Source organism: Meles meles, chromosome 5, assembly GCF_922984935.1.
Source record: "Meles meles chromosome 5, mMelMel3.1 paternal haplotype, whole genome shotgun sequence".
NCBI classification, from domain to species: Eukaryota; Metazoa; Chordata; class Mammalia; order Carnivora; family Mustelidae; genus Meles; species Meles meles.
Window position 1 is genome coordinate 74,913,432 of NC_060070.1, and position 16,342 is coordinate 74,929,773.

The 16,342-nt window shown below is 35.9% G+C and overlaps 1 protein-coding gene across 1 annotated transcript; it reads right to left on the reverse strand.

Moving 5' to 3' along the window:
- Positions 1 to 273: 273 nt before the first annotated feature.
- On the reverse strand, positions 274 to 11,374 carry C5H6orf58 (chromosome 5 C6orf58 homolog). Its single transcript, XM_046006065.1, has 6 exons — positions 11,074 to 11,374; positions 9,307 to 9,393; positions 7,469 to 7,653; positions 6,437 to 6,537; positions 1,364 to 1,602; positions 274 to 305 (listed from the first exon to the last, which is right to left on the reverse strand). The coding sequence occupies exons 1-6, from the start codon at positions 11,372 to 11,374 to the stop codon at positions 274 to 276; spliced, it is 945 nt and encodes a 314-aa protein (XP_045862021.1).
- Positions 11,375 to 16,342: the final 4,968 nt, after the last annotated feature.

A 16,342-nucleotide genomic window follows, 5' to 3' on the forward strand; every position in this document is an offset into this window, starting at 1 on the left:
TTTGATACAGACTGAATTCTGAGTGTCAGTGGAGAGTGGTTGCCATGAGAATGACAACTTGACAACAGTAAGTACCTCGTTATATAAGGTCTATACAATTACTCTATCTAGGCTCACCATTTTTTCACCAGTAACTTTCAACATTTACTCTCCCATTTTTTTTTTTTTTGTGAAAGCAATTCAAACTTGTGACACAAAGCCAAATTTCAGTAAAACTTAATCTGTAATAAAATCTTGTATGATGGTACTTTCAAGCTTTAAATGAAATAACTTTCACTCTCCACTCAGTTCTTCACCTTGTACATCTTAAGAGGAAAGATACAGCTTATACAACTCAAGCCTATGCAATTTATGCCATCTGATAATTTGGCAGGAGATTAACAAAATTCATGCTTCTCCTTTCTTGGTATAGTTTGTCACACAAAGGTAGTCCTTAGACAACAGTTTAATTCCCTACCCCACTGCTTCTCCAAACATGAGAGCATCTTTCTGCTGGTGGGATGTAGATTATATAGAAGTCAGGGGTTGGAACAAGCATGGATAGAAGGGGACTTACTCCTCTACTCATTGTGTAAAGGGAAACGGCCATTGACTGAGAATATTTCACTGGAACCATTACTACAGCAAGAAGAAACTGCCATTGCATGAAAGTCTTAAATGTTTGGGGTTATTTCTTACTCAAATTAATACAAATAAGATTTCAAAACATATATTTAATGTATTTATGTTTACTTTGCTTTTGTATCTTTCAGATTCTTTAGGAGGGGTTAAAAATCGTAATATTTTAATTATTTAAATTTAATGTTTTCATCTTGGTTCACTGCATAAGACCATATCTAGAAAATTGAGATGATGTGGTAATTCGAAGGTACAATTATAGGTTCCTTCTGTTTTTCATTCTGAAGGAAGCCCTACAGTTGAGGGGCTGTAGCAGAATATTTCATCCACAGCTAGTAAGACTAGATCAAGTGAGCTCACATAAGTCAATTTGTTAGTTTTTCCCATTAATCATGGCACGTTTTCTTTTGAGATTTCTTTTTTTTTTTTCTTTCTAAATTTAAGAGCAGTGTGTAAGGTTTTTTAAAAAGGAATACTATAATAGCAGCAAAAGACTGTACCTGGGTTTGTGGATGAAAAGGGGACTAGAGGCTGTCTGATGGCTTCATGGATCAATAAAGATGCATAAGAAAGGACAGGCCACCCTTAGAAGGACCAAAAACTGTGAAATGGATACCCATGGAAAATCATTACTTTCTTTGACAGTATGTGTTATGATGAGCTTTGTATCCAATAAAATCATTATTTCTTCCTTTATTCACTGAAATATTAATTTTCTTTAAGGTATTGTTTACAAGGCTCTTACCTGGAGAGTTATCCACTTGGCGAAGAAAACTTAGAACAAGAAGAACCATGTTTTGAAAGTCAGTAAAGTCATGGATGAAGGGGGCTCTATCCCCATTAACAAGTATTCGTGGAGGCAGGCCCTTCTGGAATTCATACGTTCTGACCAAAGTTGTTGGAAAGAGGGCTGCAGCTAAATATTTCACAGCCACACACCAATTTCTTCCAAAATTTGCTTCTGGTTTAGAATAATACTCCAGCCTAAAAGACAAGTGGAAACAGGTACAATTTTAATTAGTCCATTCAGAATTTCAACCTCATTATTTTCTTATTTCTGTTTTTGGTTTTTTAGTTTCAAGTTTTTATTTAAATTCTAGTTAATTAACATATAGTGTAATATTGTTTCAGGAGTATAATTTAGTGATTCATCACTTATATATAACACCCAGTGCTCATCACAAGTGAGAAACAATGGTTTAAATAAACTGCAATGGCTTAGATAAACATCAAGCCCTAAGAACAACGGCTTAAATAAACACTAGGAAAGAGGTGAGGGCACCAGTTCAAGGCACAAAAGCATATAAGCAAAGTCAGATTAAATGGAATCCTTTCAAATGATTTAACTGAATGTGTTATTGGACAATTCATCTAACATTTCAGTTAAGATGTAGCCAAGTAAAAAAAATAAAAGTACACCTTAAGAGACTCATTTTAATTTAAAATACAGATATATGTGCACCAATCAATCTTAGGATCCAAGATCCAACAGTTTTAAGTATATGTAGACCATACAGAGTTCAGTATTGTCTCATGTAAAGAAAATACCCTATTATATTCTTTTACCTAAAAAAGTAACATATGAGATTTGAAGGAAATATCCCAATATGTAGTAGATTGCAAACATGTCTTCAGCTTTTCAAACTCTTTCTATCTCTGGTTTTTTTCCCAATGCCCCTTCCCTGTTACATTGGAAGGAGGTGGGAAGGAGAGAGGCATAACTTTCTGATCCTGGTTCAGCCATAAGATTTCATTTGGCCAATAGGATATTAGCCAACTTGACACCCTGTAAGCCTGAAATATGTTTTCACAATTTGGTTTCTCTCTCTTGCCTTGAATGAGAAGACAAGTAGAGCAGAGCTTCGCTTTGCTCAACCCTGGGATGCCAATCAAAATCAGCTAACATGATGTGAGCCCAGGAATGATCAGCAGACCTGCCCAGCTGAATCTTAAACAGGTGAGGAACAAACACTTGTCTATAACACTGAGATTTAGTAGTTATCACCTGTGCTACAGTCTCGTGAAGAAAACAAAATGAAATACAGGGCAACACACCTAATAAATTGCAGACTTCTCAACAATGAAACTGAAGCTAAAAATTAATGGAGATATGCCTTCAAAAATCTTAAGTATTACCAGCCTAGGTTTCTGTAATCACTCAAAGCCTCAGTCAGAAATCGTGATAGAATAATGATACTGTAAGATTGCAAATTACCCACAGTTTTTTCTTCTTATACAACTGTTCTGAATCGACTAGTACATAAGTCCTAACAAATAAAGTAATCCAAGAAATAAAAAGATACAGGCTATTGGAAATGGGCGATTCAACTCAAAGAAGAGACAAAGGAAATCTAGTACAAAGATACTAGAGACCTAAGAATCCTCTCAGACCACCTAGGCAAAGTAGAACAGGTCAACAGCTCCAAAAGAAATATCTTCAAGAAGAAAAAATTGATATAATTCCAGATGCTTTTAAACATGTTGAGAAGAAACTTCCTTGGTTTGCCAACTTGAAGTAATTAGCATTGTGTACAATACAAAGTAAACAAAAACGGGCAAAAAATTATCAATGCTAAAGGGAATAAGATAACAAAGGAAAATAATTATAATCAGTTTAGTACATGTGATATGAAGAGCAATTAATAGTTAAAATAATGTAGCCACTGAACATTGACCCAATCCAAATCACTAAACAATCATGCAGAGAAAGTGAGAAGTGGGAAGAATTTGTGTGGTGTGCAGGTGAGGGGAACTAAGTGGTTATTTTCTATGGTCATGATAAAAAGGATTATACTTAAATCTACAAATCAGGAAATGTTATAGGATTTTTTATTTTTAGAAATATAGTACCAAATATCAAAGTAACCAGTGGTTATAGTTGTATTCTCCCTGGATACAGTTGTTTCATTTACTTATTTATTTTTGGTGGAAGAGATGGAAAAAATCTCATAGAAACTCATGACTCTTTAAATCATTGACATATAAGAAGTGGATAATATACAAACTAAAAGTGATCCAAAACAAAAAAATAAGAAAGCACACCTGAATTCAATGTGTGAATTAAAGGAACAGGAAGGAAGGAAAGAAGGGAGGGAGAGAAGGAGGGTGGAAGGAAGGGAGGGAGGGAGAAAGGGAGGGAGGGATGGATGGATCGCTGAAGAATTCCTGAAATAGAGATAGCAGCAGCTGTGGGAAGATGCTAAGATCTTCCCACAGACCATTCCCATAGATGGTCTAAGGACCATCCATCCACTATTCTAACTCCTAGGACGGGGAGCCCCTGATCACACTCACTTGCCTGCTAACCTACTTAGAGGGAGGGAGAAGAGGTAAGAATGATATTTTGTTCAATTAGGTGATTGCCTGCATGGTTCATCTCTCCCCAGAACTGAAAGATTCTTCATCAAGGAAGTGAATATTATATTTTATTCCTGCTTCATTATATATTGAAAAGATGGAAGCATTTTTTTATTGTTTAATAGCTTTTAATATCTTTTTAGAAGGGAAGAAGAACCTTGGTAGTTACTGACGTCATCAAATGAGTTTGTAGGCCATGCACCTTGCAGACAGTACAGCTTGCAGATAAGAAAATGAGCTATGGAGTCATGAGAAATTTGAATACTAGCCCTGCTACTCCCTGGCCATAACATTTTAAGAAAGTTCCTAAACAGCTCAACTACATACTCGGGATCTAAAGAAAGGAGGTGTTTTCAGGTGAGATCTTATATTAAGATACTTCGTGAAATTTCTTTTACTTATTGTACTTGAGAAACAGTAACTGTTTAAAAAACTCATTTGAGAGAGTCATTTGTTGATACCCAAATAGAAGGTCAAGTTAGAAGGATCAAATTTCAGAGAATAAAAAGAGTTATTAAAAAAGCAATTTTTTGGTTATAATTAGTGAGGAAAGTGCTTCTAACACTATCAGAAAAAAAATTTTAGGTCATATGCTTGTGATCAAAATAGTCATGTAAATATTTAAGATTATTCACCAAAAATTCATATGCTCTGTGATTTTGGAGTTTTTAAATAAATTTCACCCGTTAAAAATATGATATTTCTTTCAAAAGCAGTTCCATTACATATATAGGAATAAATACAATAAGATTAAGTCTAAGTCCACAGGAGACAGGAAATGTGCCTATAAGAAAAAAGTTTCTTCAATCTCCTTGAATTTAACTGAAGTACTCTTATATTTCTTAGGGACAAAGTTGGATTCTCTAGTGATTTATCTTTGTATATGAACTTGGAAATCTGTAAATGAAAAAAGTAATCTAGAGCAATGACTTGCTATCAGTCATATCTTGAGGTTGGCAATCGTTGTCTAATAATCTCATTCCTATTTCCTGTCATCAGAATAGAAAAAGCAGTTGAGTTACAACTGCAGCCCCAAATCCTATCACTGATACTGCCCCAGGAGAAAACTCTTCCATTGCCTAACTTAATATCTCGTTTTTGAAACCATATCAATAAAGAAGGTAAAAGGGGCGCCTGGGTGGCTCAGTGGTTTAAGCCGCTGCCTTCGGCTCAGGTCATGATCTCAGGGTCCTGGGATCGAGTCCCACATCGGGCTCTCTGCTCGGCGGGGAGCCTGCTTCCCTCTCACTCTCTCTGCCTGCCTCTCTGCCTACTTGTGATCTCTCTCTGTCAAATAAATGCATAAAATCTTAAAAAAAAAAATAAAGGAGGTAAAGGAGGAAACGTGCTTTGAATCTGCTACTTACGTGATTTATTTACCTAACTGATGGAGTCAGTGGGAGTCAGTGGGAGAAACAACCAGTGAAATTAAGAGGCACTCATGCCTGCCTGGCTTTACCAGTCTACTTATACAGTACCAAGAACCCCAATTTTTTGGTTCCTGTTTTTTACCATACCCAGATTTCTACCCCACACTTCGCTCAAAGTGGTTGACTTCACCCTCAGACAGTGTCCATGATAGCTGATTTTATGTGTCAACTTGACTGGGCCTCAGGGTGCCCAGGTATTTAGTTAAACATTATTTTGGGTGTTTCTGTGAGGTTTTTTTTGGGAAATCTTAGTTTCCAAAATCAGTTGACTGAGTGAAACATATTGCCTTCCCTAATGTGGGTGGGCCATATCCAATCTTTTGAAGGTGTATTAGAACAAAAGTCTAACCTTCCCTAAAGTAAGAGAATTCTCTTGATTGATGGTCTTCAGACTGAAAGATAGGCTTCTCCTGGTTCCACCTATCTATCTATCTGTCTATCTATCATCTAGCTAATCTATTAATCTATTATCTATCTATCATCTATCTAACACTATCTCCTTTTGGCACTGTTTGTTTGGAGAACCCTGACTAATACATTATCATTCACAACTAAGCACTCGAGATATAGAGTGTAACATGTAGATGTAACATGTAGAGTGGCTTGATAATCTTCTAAGCTATCCTGTGTGCTAATCCTGATGCTAGTTTATCTTTTTCCTTAAGTATGTACCTACCATATGATGTGCCCATGGTCAAAATAATGAAGAAAATTTCTTTTCTTTTTTTTTTTTATATAGAGAAATTGGTTGTGTGTTTTATTTGTTGGTTGGTTGGCCAGCTGTTTTGTTAGTTATCAGTTGGTTAGTACAAGATGGGGTTTTTTTTTCCCACAAAATTTTACCCCTTCTTCATAAGACACTTTTTAATCTAATCATTCTAAAAGAGTTATACTTCATCATTAAAATACTCAGTGAATAATATTATTTAATAGGAAGATTAATCATCACTTTAGAAGAGGAATAAAAAGGCATAAGTAAGGCCAAAATCATTTACCATCTTAAATAGAAATGATTTGGGATCCATTCTTACCTATCTTCAAATATTTTACTAGCATATTCCAAGGTTGAAACATGTGCAGCCCAGAAGTACTTCAACAGGTCTTCAAAGCTACTAGAAGGATACTGCAAATGCTATAGCAAAGGAGACATTTATTCGTATTTGAGAAAATATAACAATTCCTCTCCTTAACATTTCATTGAATCCCATATATAAGCTAGAAATATTCTACAAGAGAGGAGAATTTTTGTTTCTAAGAACTATGCAGGCTCTTAGTGAATAACACTCCATAACAGAGTATAATAAATATCTATTATAAGTAATACTAGTAAATGCACCTATAAGAAATGAGCTGCAACAATTTTTACAAGAGTCAGTATTTTATACTGGCCAGGAGGATTTTGGTTTTGGTTTGTCAATTTGTTTTTCTGCAACCACAGTAGAAATTACCACAAAAGTTTAAAATTAAGAAAAAAAGGAAATTTTTATTAGGGTATTTAATTCAATCATATCTAAAGTAGTGAATTAAAAATCTACAGAACTAGTAAATCTATCTTTTTATTGTGGACCTCAGCCCACTTCTATGTTTAGCCAATGTTTGCATTTTGCTTATTGAATATTTGGTTTTGATTGTCACATAATTGTTTAGTTCTGCCTATATATGATCATTTATTAATTCAGTTGAAATAAGTTAATTGACTATTCTAAAAACAAACTCTATAATTGTATTTCTCCCAAGAGTTAACCTTTGGGTGCCATGCAGGTTCAATTAGCAGAATACTCTTTTCATTTAGTAAGATACATTTTGTGCTCTCACATTTATGTACAATTTAAGTTAAATGAGTGGATAGACTTTGTGTTAATGCTGTATTGGTTCAGAGGGTGTTAATGGCACATAATGCCCCACTGTAAAGTAATAATATAATTTGCATAACAATTTACATTTTTGCACTTAGGAAAATATTATATGATGAACACAAAGACCTAGGCAAAAAACATTTTACAAAAAAGGAAATTCTCTTATCACCTCCTAAGAAAATAAATTATAAAACTTAAGAAAGCAACCTGGTAAAAGGCATTCCACTTGCTCATTATCTCAGGAAAGAATGATTGACAACTAGAAACATTAAGGCAAAAATTCGTCTGATCCTTAGGTGGTGGCAAAAGCATGACTTGTTCTGATGATATCCCCATTATGCCAGAATCAACCGCAGCAAGGAAAGGTAATGCACTTAGAAAGTAATTCATATCTGTAACAGCAAAAATACTTATTATTACCACAAGCACTAACAAATGTGATAGAGAATATTTTTAAGTAATATTTAAACCAGTACGCAAAAATCACAGGTCCAGAAACCAAAAAGTTAGTCACTACCAAAAAAATTTTAAAATCTCCCTAAGGATCATACACATAGCTTTTGTTAATAAACCTAGAATCATAAATATAGACTCAAGCTGTTGTCTATATCTTAAATAAAAATTAACATTGACATTTCATATTAATTTAATATTACTTAATATCCACTTTTTCAAAGTGTTAAGTAAAAAAGGAAGAAAATTACTTATTTGTGCATAGAATGATACACCTCTAACTAAAGCTTTATCATAACAATACTTTTCTAAAACATTTTAATGTGGCTATATTGTTAACATTTTGTACTTTGTACTTAGCCAAGTTAATGTGCAACCATGATATCACAAAGTCCTTGTTTTATATTGGGTTTTCAAAGCAAAACTTTTGGGTAAGTGTTGACAGTTGATCTTTGGATAATTAAATTGACAATGAATTAACTTTTTTATTTCTCTCTAAATATAATCTATTCCATCAGATTTAGACATTCTAATTTAGATGGCTATAAAGCTTATACTGATTCTCACTGGTGATGCGGAACATTGTCTATGATAAGACATGCACTTATGAATGCAATTCTACGCCCCAGTGGAACAGGATGCCACTCCAAACTACTAAATCAATTGGAGAATAAAGAAGCCTGAGTTCTACATCCATGGCCATGACTGTTTGTGGGTCTTTGAAAAGAACCAGTCTGCACAGTATTAGAAAAACATGTAAAGGTGTTATGTGATGTGTGTAAATCCAAGAAAGTGAAACTTAATATATTCTTGTCTCTAGTTATTGGGAAATATCTCTAAGAAATTATGTGGAAATTAATCTTACTACTAAAAAACAAAATAGAATTAAAGAATTAGAAAATAACCTTTTGATTATTTTTGTATTAAATATTTGACTGAGCCTTCGATTACGGATTGACAAAATGATTTGTGGTACACTACTCTGACACATTTATGGCTTTAAAGTCAAACACATTCGGTCTGAACAAAATGAGGCAAAGCACTATTTGCTTGTTCTCTCATTTCTCATCCTTCCTCATTCTGGAGACTCCCCGTCTCTCGTGGGACCTCCCACCTGACTACCAGTGCTGGGCTTTCAGAGGCCATGGTCCTTTGCAGTTCCTTGTTTCAATCCTTCTGTGAAAAGCTGTATGTGTCCTGAGGAATCATTACTGACATTATGGCTGTTACATTCTAGAATGTGGCATAAAGGCCACAAGGTACATGATGAAATAGATTCATTCTTACAAAGGAATAGTATTGTTTTGTCTCTGTCCCTAAGATTTTAGGTTGAATACTTTCCTTGGGAATGGTTATTACCTATTTTGCCATTTAAATGAACCTGCCAGGGGCACCTGGGTGGCTCAGTGGGTTAAAAGCCTCTGCCTTCGGTTCAGGTGATGATCCCAGAGTCCTGGGATCGAGCCCCACATTGGGCTCTCTGCTCAGTGGGGAGCCTGCTTCCTCCTCTCTCTCTGCCTGCCTCTCTGCCTACTTGTGATCTCTGTTGAGTAAATAAAATATTTTTAAAAAATAAAAATAAATGAACCTACCAGCCCACCAGCTGTCCACAGAGATACACAAATGATCTCCCGATTCATAGCCACAGCCTTTCCTTTGTCTGGGATCAGCTAATCTTCCTAGAAAAAAGAGGGTGCAGGGATTATTTTTATATACTAACATTAATTCTTGAATATCAATAAATATTTTGCTTTAATTTGGTCTCTTCTTCTTTCACTGGTCCCCAAAAAGTTCCTCACACTCAATCCCTCTCTCCCTTCCTTTTCTTGTCCCTTCCTTAAACACACACACACACGCGCACACACACACACACACACACACACACACACACACACACACACACCCCCACCCTACAGTCAAGCACATGTTTCTATGTCATCTTGTTTCCAGGTCTTGTCCTTTGGCTTAATTTCCAATATTATCAAATTAGAATAGAATTTCTCAGGTGGACTTAAACACTTGTTTTGTTTTGTTTTGTTTTAACTAGGAAGTTATTTTCAATATGCAGCCATGACTGAGAAACACTGCTTTGGCTCATTCTTTTATTTCCTAGTAGATTTCATTTCTATTTCCCCAGTAAAATTTCATCCACATTCCAAGTCTCAGATTAAATTCATTTTTTTCTGTTTACTCCAGCTGACTCCACTCTGGCCCTTGTTTTGCACTTTTAATGTCTATCCAAGAGTTATTGTTTATTGTTTTCTATTTAATTTCTGCTATCTTTCCTATTTCACTTGTGTTGTAAATTCTTTGATGGCAGGGAAACTGTCTGAAAGTACTTATTCACACCGCATCTCTCCACTGCTCTTTGTAAATGCTGGACACTTATCAGCTCATCAATGGATGAGTTTAGTCAGACTTGATCCTGATGTGTGAATGAAAAGAAAGAGAAAGAAGAGCATTAATCTACCAGCTCATTCAGACTCCGTATCTCCCCTGAGGGTGGCATGACTCCCATAGTAGACTTTATATTAATGATTTCTCTTGGACAAGAGTTGTTTTGACCCCCAGGAATGCCAGATAAATAGGAGTAGATTTGGGTCTCAGGACATTCCCTAACAAAGAAGCATGACTTGTCCTCCTCAGGAGCTCCTGAATATGACCACTGCTCAGACTTAAGATCCACCATAATCTACTCTCCATATTTTTTCTATTGGAAAAGAACATATTTCCTTATTGGTGGTATTATCAGTGTGGATAAACTCCTTCATGAGCTTCTTCTGTTGGCAAGAACAAAAATATCTAATTTATGAATCCTTGGCCCACAACATATCTCCTAACTAAACACTAGAATGTATTTTCAAGAGGAATCAATCATTTGCAGAGAAACATCCTTATGAACAAGATGGCACTCCTTACCTATCAGCCCTATCTCCATGTATAGGTAATCACAATTGGGACTTCAAAAAAATTCAAGTTAATTTGACATCACCTTCTGTTTTTAATGTATATCCTTTTGAGTGTTTTGTTCATCTAAGTGCTTCGAATGGCATCTAGCATCTAGCAGGAGTTCAATAAATACTTGAAGTATGCTCAATAGATTTCAATAGACTTAATATGAAGACTTTTTGTGTTTGGCAACTATCCTTTATGCCTCATTGTGGATTCTAGACAAGACAGAAGCATGTAAAAGAAGGATTTATGGAGGAGAAGTGGAAAAATATGGTTATGAGGGGAAAAAGGAAAAAGAAGAGAATCAATTTTCAAAAACATGCTATGGTATATACAGAATCTTACTTCCCAATTACTACGTGATCATATTAGTAGATCATCAGGATGAAAACAAGAGTCACTCTTACCTGTTCTGTATTGCCAGCCATGCTGGAGAGGTAAACCCCATAAAATATTTTGTTCATTGTTAGCTACAATGTTTTCAAAATAACTCGCTGTCTTGTTCACTAGGATTTTGTACATCCCCATTCTCTCAGGGTATATCCAGGGATCAATGAGGTACATTCCATTCTCTACCCTGTAGTCACTGAGCTGACCAGGACTCTTCTTCCAGAGCAGGGGATACAGATCTGAGATATTATATGTTCCTGCTAGAGAAGCAGAAAAGCAACCAACTAGCACACAGGTCCAAGGAGGAAGGAAAGCCATTGTACCAAAGCTGGGGACTGAGACTGTGGCCAGGCTTTTATTGGGAAATGGAGGAAGAAGTCATGGTATTTGCATATATCTCAGTATGTCAACACTTTTTGTTCTTTTCCCTGAAGATGACAGAGTGAAGATGGAAAGGCCTTACCAATGAAAATAGGGTGCTTCTCTTGCTAAATAATAAATTGATTTATTGATAGTAAATTTATCAATATAGTTTGTTATTCACATGATAGTCCAAACAAGCTTTTTTTTTTAATATTTTATTTATTCGACGGAGAGAAATCACAACTAAGCAGAGAGGCAGGCAGAGAGAGAGGAGGAAGCAGGCTCTCCACGGAGCAGAGAGCCCGACGTGGGGTTCGATCCCAGAACCCTGGGATCATGACCTGAGCTGAAAGCAGAGGCTTTAACCCACTGAGCCACCCAGGTGCCCCAAGCTTTTGAAACTTTTATTGCTGAATAAATAAATATTCTAAACACTTTCAAAAAACTGCTATGAAGTTTACATTGTGTTTTTATGCCTATTAAATTAAATACACTCCTACACGTATATCTTGACCTTATTCATCTAGAAACTTAAAGATATTGGCAGTTACCTATGTCTGCTGAAAAGAATTTATATAGCAAGCCTGAAAAGGTTATTATTTTAAAAAAATTGACTTGCAAGATTGGCCCTTGGCTGGCATCTGTCTACTTGGCTCTCAAAATTCCTAGTCAACAGTTAAATGACGAATGATTCACTGTACCTAGACTGTGCAAACCATATGGTTTATGCTCAACACCTGCTTTCCTTGCAGAGTCTGGAACTTTCATATATGCCCAGCCCCCAGGAAGCAGCTTAGGTATTGCCTCTTTAGTGGGCATCCCTGGACAGAAACATAACATATATATGCTGTCCTTCTGTTACTGGGGGAAAACTGTGCTCTGTGTGACTTCTCATGGAAGGGAAATAGCATATAGAAATCTACATATGCATTCCTCCAGACTCTGCCTGTGTCTTTTCCCCTTTCATTCAGCTGTGAGTTCTTACTATATCCCAATAAGAACCTTAGCCATGAATATAATTACATGCTGAATCTTGTATGTCTTCTAGAACATATTTAAACAGAGGTCCCTGAAGGAAAACCTTCAGATACCCATTAGTTATCTCTCCCCAAATGCTAAGAAAAAACATTTTAAACATTTATTTGGTATGTTTAGTGAATATAAAAACTTCTAGCCCCCATATTGCATTAGGTATCTCTAGACCCTAGAGGATAAGACAAAGTCTAACAGGTTTTAATTTCAGGTGTATAAGTTTCAAGAACATAAAAAAGAAATTCTCTGTGATTATAATTTCATTATGAAGAAATGGACTGCCTTAAAGGACTGAGTTTTCCCCCATGCAGAGGCTATTGAACTAGTGTTTGGGGGGTAATGTAAAGGAAATTGATATATTAGCTAGCATATAAAATAGTTGAATTTTGTAACTGCTTCCGTGTCAGAATCTAAAAAATAGTTTTTAGCCTGGGAGTGCCTGGGTAGCTCGGTTTTTAAGCATCAGGTCAGGTCATGATCCCAGGGTCCCAGGATTGAGCCCTGTGTCAGGATCCCTTCTCAGCAGGGAGCCTGCTTCTCCCTCTCCCATACCCCTGCTTGTGTTGCCTCTCTCAACATCTCTCTCACTCTCTCTCTTTGTCAAATAAATAAATAAAGTCTTTCAGAAATAGGTTAGGTTGGCCTATATTATTATAGATAGGACTACTCTCAACAGCACCTTCCAGGGTTTCCTAACCTACATTGTGATTACAAACTATATCACCAATGATATTGGGGTACTCACTTATCATTGAAAAAAAAAAGCTTTAATGTGTTGCACAAATAATATGAAGGTCGATATACCAGGATTTTAATAATGTGTCAATCTATATTGGAAAAAAAAAGAATGTTCCATTTAGTAGAAGTTTCTATTGTAAGGAAGAAGCTTGCAGTGAGCTTATGTATCCAATAGACCAAACCAGTCTATTGGCAAAAACTTCTAGTTAATTCCCAGCTTTCTTTCATCCTTGGACTGTTAGCTGGGAACATGGGTATCCAGAATTAAGGCTACAATTCAGGTATCCCTTGCATAAGGAACCACATTAGTAAGTGCCAACCACTGGGCCATGAATGGAAATGGTGTCCATGTAGCTCTTTAAAAAAGGGAAAGGTCACTATTTCATCCCTTCCTCTATGCTGTGGCTTGGGTTGTAGATGTGATAGCTACAATTCCATTTCAATGCTTATGGACAATGATATTATCTTGATGTTATCAGAATGCAAAGCTGGAGATTGTGAGAATCCTGGAAGGCTGTGTGAGCATGAAATGTAACTGAGTCCCTACATCTGGATTTGACCTGAGACAAAAACAACTTTCTTATTTCCATCACAGTTATTTGGGTTTCACCTCCACATAGTAAAAATAATGTCCTCACAAATAAGCAGTACATCTGGAAAGTCTAATTTGTAGCATCATTAGAAGTCTCTGTTTCCCCACAGGCCAAAAGTGAGGCTGACTTTTGGCATGCTCCACACTGAATATCCCTCAACAGGATATAACTGTTTTACTCCTGTCATTTTATTTATCCTAATGTCTTCTGATCACTGATTATTCCACATTCCAAATATACTAATATAAAGGGGAAGTGACAAAAATTATTTTTTAATCTGGATCAAGAACCCAAGCATTCTGTATATCAAGAAAATATATTCCATCTTTATAAAAAAGTTAACAATTGCTTCTCGGCCTTTTGGCTAAGATCAGGTGTATAAAAAAGTTAACATATGGATGAATACTATAAGACATATTTTTCTAGAACAAATGCCAACATCATGCTTAATGGGAGAATTCTGAAGAGTATTTCCTTTAAAGTCAACTATAGGATAAAAATTAACCACTATCATTAAAATCATTTAACTTTTCTTTGCAGATACCATACAATTAAGTTAGCAGAGATAAAGAAATTAGAGGTATAAAATTGTCAGTGAGGAAGAGACATTATTTTTGCAGACAATAGATCTGCGCAGTCCTTATGGATGTGACAGGCGTTGGATTCCTACATACAGTGGGAAAATAAGAATACTGAAGCAAGATATTTGTTAAAGATACTACAAGAAATCATAAAGTCAATAGAAGAAACTGGATTTTCGAATCCAGAAAACTCTGAACAGTATAGGCAGGCGTATTGAACTAGTCAAAGAGAAAATAATTAGAAGCTTACAGGTAAGCCCCAAGTGAATATTCAATTTATCATGGCATGGACTGCTAGGTACCTACACCAATAGTCATTTTCCCTCTTTCTTGGTAAGGCAACAATGATGTTTTAGTGCAGGACAGTCCTTCCAGGAAAAAGGTTATGTTAGTTCCTCTCACTTACAGCAAGATGTGACTATGTGATTAAGTTCTGTCCAATGGACGGTAAGCCAAAGTGTGATGTTGCAACTTTCAGGAAACCTCCTTAAATGACAATTTGTCTCTTATTTATTCCTTCTTCCTTCCACTGGCTGGAATAACTTGAGACTGACAAACCCTCTTAGACTATGAAGTAGTGAAAAGGGTGCCAGAACAATAACATAGAAGAACCTAGGTTTCTGATATTCATGGAGCTCTAGACACCCACCTCTGGACTACTGTTTCTAAAAAAAAAAAAAAAGAAAGAAAAAGAAATTTTATCTTGTACAAGATAATGTTTTTTGCAGGATTTGTTACTAATCTGAACTGACACTCTAATGACATCTTTCAGTATCTTTCGGACTCTTTCCTTAACTATAATCTAGACATAGGGTACCTACTCTTATATCCACTAATTATTACTGTTTCAAGTTATTGGAAGTTCGTGATAACATAGAAAATTTGGATTCGATTATTGGATAGAAAATTTGTATTTTTAAAAAAAATTTATTTATTTAATTGACAGAGAGATCACAAGTAGGCAGCAAGGCCGGGGTGGTGGTGGTGGGGGGAAGCAGACTCCCTGCTGAGCAGAGAGTCCAATGTGGGGCTTGATCCCAGGACCCTGAGATCATGACCTGAGCCGAAGGCAGAGGCTTAACCCACTAAGCCACCCAGGCATCCCAGGAAATTTGTATTTAAATGTGGAGCACGAACATGAAAACAAGTCATCTATATTTGTGTTTGAAGCACATGCGTACATACAGTAACTCAAACTCCAAAAGATTCACATGAGATGAACACTAATACCTACTTCATAATAGGGACACTGAGGCTTATCAGGATCAAAGCACTTACCCAGAGTCACTCAGGATGCAGATGGGAAAGTCTGATCCCAGGTCTGCCTGAGGTCAAAGCCAAGGCTTTTGTAGGCTATACTATAGTGTGCCACAAAATAATAATGCAAATTGTATTACAGGAAAAAATTTATTTAAGAAAGAAATTGTGCTTAAGCAACTCAGCCTTTTATTCATATCAAGGCACTTGTCAAGATTCTTTGCCTATAATGCTGACTGAAAGTGTGAAATGACAAACATTTGTGGAAACTGCCAGAAAATTAAAGCCAGGAGACATGTGTCCTCGTTTCAACCTTGCACTAGCAGTGTGAACTTGGGGACTCTCATTCTAAATTTTTTCTGCAAAACAAAGACAATAAAACCATTTTCTGCTTCTGTACAGTCATTGGGAAACATAGAGGAAAAGATGCAGACAAAGGGAGAAAGAGTATGAGCCCTTGAAAAAATAAAATCTTAAAGCCATTTTTATTAGAATGATAATAAATATCCTGGTTGAGTATATATTTGACCCACCTCCATATTCTGAGTATGTGCCTGACTTATCCGTGATTTGACTATATTCTTGAATTACTTCGAAGCTTTCATCCTTCTATTCTCCATGTTTGATCAAACAGTAGAAACATTTAAAAGTTCTTTTGTATATAAAGCCCAAGGTTTCTTGTCATAGTAATGAATAAAAGTTCTGAGACAATTTGACAATTT